At 56.1% G+C, this 4959-nt stretch overlaps 1 protein-coding gene across 1 annotated transcript; it reads right to left on the bottom strand.

Annotated features, from left to right (window-relative positions):
* Window positions 1-2753: 2753 nt before the first annotated feature.
* LOC103800219 (aldehyde dehydrogenase family 3 member B1-like) lies at window positions 2754-4955 on the bottom strand (the record flags this gene model as incomplete). Its single annotated transcript, XM_009072589.1, has 4 exons — window positions 2754-2947; window positions 4058-4157; window positions 4332-4498; window positions 4730-4955. Coding segments are annotated over 4 exons (687 nt in total), but the record flags the coding sequence as incomplete, so codon positions are not given.
* Between the last annotated feature and the right edge of the window lie 4 nt (window positions 4956-4959).

Genomic DNA, 4959 nt, shown 5'->3' with positions numbered 1-4959 from the left:
CAGCCTGGTGGTCTCCTGCACACCACCAGTCACCACGGTGAAGCAGTCCTGCAAGGGAAGAGGACAGATCCCCTACCATCCCCATCTGTCCCTACCCACATCATCCCAGGATACTGGGACACTGGCTGAGCATGGAGGAAGGAGGTTGGTCAGCACATGGCATCAAGGATGGTTTGGGGATGGTGTGGTGGGATGGGCACAGCTCTGTGTGTGCAGGTGGGAACATCCCAGCCATGAGTCAGGGATGGGGAGAGCATCTCACCTTGTCCAGGTAGCTAGGCAGTGCTTCCACCATGAGCCTCTCTGTCTTTTTGGATATCTCTGAGGGTTTGATGATGACACAGTTTCCTGGGGGGAGATCAACTGGATGTCAGAGCAGTGACATAGTGACAGCCACGATGAGGTGCCCTTGTTGCTGCCTGGCACTGCTGAAATCTTCTGGGCCAGGGGACAGGAAGGTTGGGCTCACCAGCAGCGATGGCTCCGATGAGGGGCACCAGGATGAGATTGATGGGATAGTTCCAGGGTGCTATGAGGAGCACCACCCCATACGGCTCCTTGCGGATGAAGGCAGAGTCCAGCCGTGTTGCCTGTAGGACACCCACCGTGTCAGGTGCCATCCTGCACCACCACCCGCCTGTCTCTGTCCCCCATCCTCTCCCTCCTCTCACCAGAGTCCTGTCCACCTGTTCATCCTTCATCCAGCGGGACAGGTTGTTCAGGGTCTCATGGAGCTCGTTCTTGCACAGGAGGATCTCGGAGAATTCAGCTTCAAAGGCTGGCTGGAGACATCAAGCACCCAACATGTCACCTCAGCATGTTCTGCAGCACAGGGCAGCTCTCATCCCAACACTCCATATTGGTTTTCCCAGGATTTGGGGATTGGAGTCCCGTGGTGGATGTGCACCCCTAAGGGTGCTGTGCATCTTCCATGTCTGTGGTGTGATTTTTAAGCACTGATTGATTAAAAATAGGAAAAATGCCATGGATCCCATCGATCTAAATAGCAGGAAGGGTGGGAGGGTGTGCAGAGGGACTAGAATGGAGAACAGCAGACAATGAGCCCTGTGTGGTGGTGAGGCTCTGGCTGCAGAGCCATGGGATCTGTGCTTGCACAGCCACAGCCTGGGTGAGTCCTGAGGCAGGGAATGGGGTGGCAAGATTGGGTGGGATGTCTAGGGCAGGAAGCAGGGATGGACCAGCCGAGGGAAAAAGGAAACTGAGGCTGGTGGGTGTGGGAAGGGCTATGATGTCAGGGTGCTCTGCACAGCTGCCTCTGCCCATGCCAGGGCAGGAATGAGCTCTGGAGGAGAGAGGCTGGGACAGCCTCCACCTCAGTCTCCCAAATCCCCACACTTCCCAGGTGGGGCTGGAGCACCCAATGGGAAGATGGAGCACCCTCAGCTCCTCTGGCCACTGGGTCCCCCATTCCTGGCCCCTCTCACCTTGCCCATGTCCAAGGCAGTGGCCTCCAGGATCTCCTGCTTCTTGTCATCCAGGAAGTGTCCCAGGGCCCTCAGCTGGGCCAGGCGGTATTCCACAGGCCGTGTCTTCCCGGAGAGCCAGGATGCCCTCAGTTGGCTCACTACCCCTGTGAAGGGGTTCTCACTGTGGGGATTGGGGTCTCAGAGGGACCTCAGCTCCATCCCTCTCCCTTGAGCTCCACATCGCCCCACCCCAGCATCCAATCACTGCTCCAGGGAGAGGATGGAGCACTGGGACCCCTCCTGCCACCCCTCTGTCCCCACCACACTCTCACCTGGTGGCATCACCATCCATACTCCCCTTCCCACCACCATCACCCTTGGTGGGTCTCCCGGCCCCACTCCCAGTGGGCTCAGGGCGCGGTGGGTAGACGCTGCCGTTTTCCATGGTCCCACAGGAGCAACACGGGACGGTTGTGCCGTTGGGGCTGTGAACCACAGCTTCCTCTCCCCGGCTAAGAGGGTGTCCCCAGAGAGCCTGGGGCGCACCCCACAACCCCCGGGGGTGTCTGTGGGGCTGGCAGGGTGCCGGCGGCAATCCCAGTCCGTGCTCTGCCGGAGGAGAGCGACTACCAGCTTCCTGCCCTGCTCTTGGCTGCTTGCCCTGGCACGCGTCATCGCTGGCTCCGCTCCCGCTCAAACTGCTTAGGATGCAAAAATTCATCCCAAATCCAACCCAGGGCACCTCTCAAACACCCCCTCAAAACTGGGAGAGAGAGAGCTTGATGCAAAGGCTTTACTACAAGCAGGATTACACACAGGAAAGAGCAACAGTGAGGGGGGAGAGAGGTTCATCCCGAAAGAAAGGTCTGTGTGACAAGAGATGGGGCTGACAAGATCAATTCTCTGCTGGGAAGAGAAGTTTAGGGTGAGAAAGTGTTTTGGGCCATTTCAGCTGTGTCCTGGCAGTCTGGAGGTGAGACCACAGGGATGAGCGAGGGTGCAGGAGGGGTTGTGCATCCTGGTTGTCCGAAGTGCTCCAGCACGGCAGCGAGGCCAAGGACATAGCAAGGGAACGGGGGACCATGATGAGGAGGGAGAGGGATACAGTCCTGGTTCTCTGCACTGAGTCCATGCACAAGGACCCTCAGAGTGAAGTGTGGGACCCTCAGCACAGTGGGATGCGCAGAGTGGGACATGGGACCCTCAGAGTGGACTGTGCAACCCTCAGAGCAGGGAGTGGGACCCTCAGAGCAGGTTTGAGGGTCCTCAGAGTGGGTTTGGAGCCCTCAGAGCAGGGTGTGGGACCATCAGAGCAGTGTGAGACCATCAGAGCAGAGTGCACGTGCCCCTGCGCTTGACCTCGAAGGTGGTCGTGAGGAGCCCCAGTTTCTGCTGGGTGTAGGGTGGGTAGCGGAGGCTGTTGAGGGCCTCCAGCCCCATGTTGCGGTGCAGGCAGCCACGGCGCTGGGAGAAGGTGTCAAAGGTGAACTTCCCATGGTACTTTCCCAGGCCACTGTTCCCTGGAACACACAGGACAGGTACGTGCTCAGGGTGGGACTCTGCTCCTGATGACACCCACTCCAAGCAGCAACATGAGAGGAAAAAACCCCACAGTGTTTTCTCTGCTGAGCAACAGACATGGTATAGGAATTCCATCCTTCCCAGTGCCCCTCCCCAGCTCTATAGATACACAGTCCAGCAGATCCTCAGCAGTTTGGAGGCCCCAGTGCCTCATTTTTACCCACCTCCATTTATCTACACAAGCTTCGTGATCTACAAGCCCTGATTTCTCTCTGGTGCTCCACCATATCTCTCCATGTTTGGAGCTATTCCATCTTCTTCCCAAAGCTCTTAAAACCTGGAGCCACCTTGGCAACAGCAGTTCCCTCAATTCCTGTGGCTGGTTTAAACTGGAGGTTAAGAGCCTGGTGACTTCCCGTCTCACCCCGATGACTTCAGCCACTTCACCTGCTCCAAAGTGGCTTTACCTGATAATTGAAGGTGGTTGGTCTGAATCATTCCCAATTAAGATAAGTTACAGAATGGGAAGCACCAAAAATTGTTCCCTGCACCACAGGTAGGTGAGGAATTAATTATCGGGGTGTTTCATTATGTTTGACTCAGGTGCCAGCCATGACGTTGATGCTGAGCAAGGGCAGCACCAAATGGAGGCACTTATCCCAGAAATATTTTGGGGAGACACCTGGAGATTGGGAAATATTCTGGGGAACATAATTCTTCTATTCCTGTATCCCTGGACTATGCTGCACACATGGCTCAGGGCTGAGTGACCTCACGTTTCCCCTGAGAAACCAAAAATCGGTGCCTTTGGAAAACTGAAACTTCCTCTTCTCCAAGGAGGATCTCCATGGTCGCATAAGAGGTTCTCCAGGTAGTCTTAAGTATTTTGTTCCTACTATTTAGTCTTAAAAGGTAGAATGAAGGTACAACCTGGCTCCTGATTTACATCAGGGGATCATGCCTAGCACCATGCTGGCTGCAGGAGGAAGTACACCTACCTACCTCAGAGTCCTCCCAGACCCTTCTTCACCACAGCCAGCATGGCTTGGGCACCACAGGTGGGATCCCACCCAGCTCCTGTTGGCCAGGATTGGGGGATTTGGACATACCAGTCCCTCCAAAGGGCAGTGAGCTCAGCATCACTTGCATCAGAGTGTCATTGCCACAGAAGGTGCCACTGCTCGTCCGCTCCAGGACCTGGTTCACCACCTGGGAGGGACACAGAGAAGGTGGGTGAGGGTCTTGCACTTGGCAAACATTACCCAACTCATCCATTGGATTTTCCCAGAGCTTCCAGACTCTAAAGGACCTTCAGAGCAGGCCCTGGGGGTCATGGAGGTGGTGCATCATTTCCCTCCCCTCATTTCTGCTCCATGGACACACCTTGCTGTCACAGGAGAAGGCATAGACAGCCAACGGCTGTGGCCGCGCGTTGATGAAGTCAATGGCTTCATCCATGTTGGCAACCACCACGATGGGCAGGATGGGCCCGAAGATCTCCTCCTGCATGATGGGATCTGAGGGCAGCACATCTGCCAGCACTGTGGGAGCTGTGGAGAAGAAGTCCAACGGCATCAGCCAGGCACAGAGGTCAGATATGACACCTCAGTCCTCCCCTAAGACCCATCTCCAAGAGAGGGCACATCACCAAGTGTCCCATTCCAGTGGGAACCTTCCCTAAATCTCATTTCCCTCTAGAGTCTCCTCTACAGATGTAAGAGCCTAAATGCCAAATGTGCCCTATGCAAGGATGAAGAAATGCATGAAATCCAAGCCCTCACCGATGTAGCACTCCTCCTCATCTGTCTGTCCCCCGATGGCCACACGCCCACTGCCCAGCAGCGCCCGGACCCGCTGGAACTGCTTCTTCCCACCGATGCGACCAAAATCTGGGGATTCTTGAGGGTTGGAGCCAAAAAACTCGGTCATGGCCTCACGCAGGGCAGGCATCAGCTTCTCCTGCATCTCGACAGAGCAGAGCAGATAGTCGGGCGCGATGCAGGTCTGCCCC

Source organism: Acanthisitta chloris, unplaced genomic scaffold, assembly GCF_000695815.1.
Source record: "Acanthisitta chloris isolate BGI_N310 unplaced genomic scaffold, ASM69581v1 scaffold12114, whole genome shotgun sequence".
Lineage (NCBI taxonomy): Eukaryota > Metazoa > Chordata > Aves > Passeriformes > Acanthisittidae > Acanthisitta > Acanthisitta chloris.
Note: the sequence above shows the minus strand (reverse complement) of the source record. Positions and strands in the feature narration are given on the sequence as shown.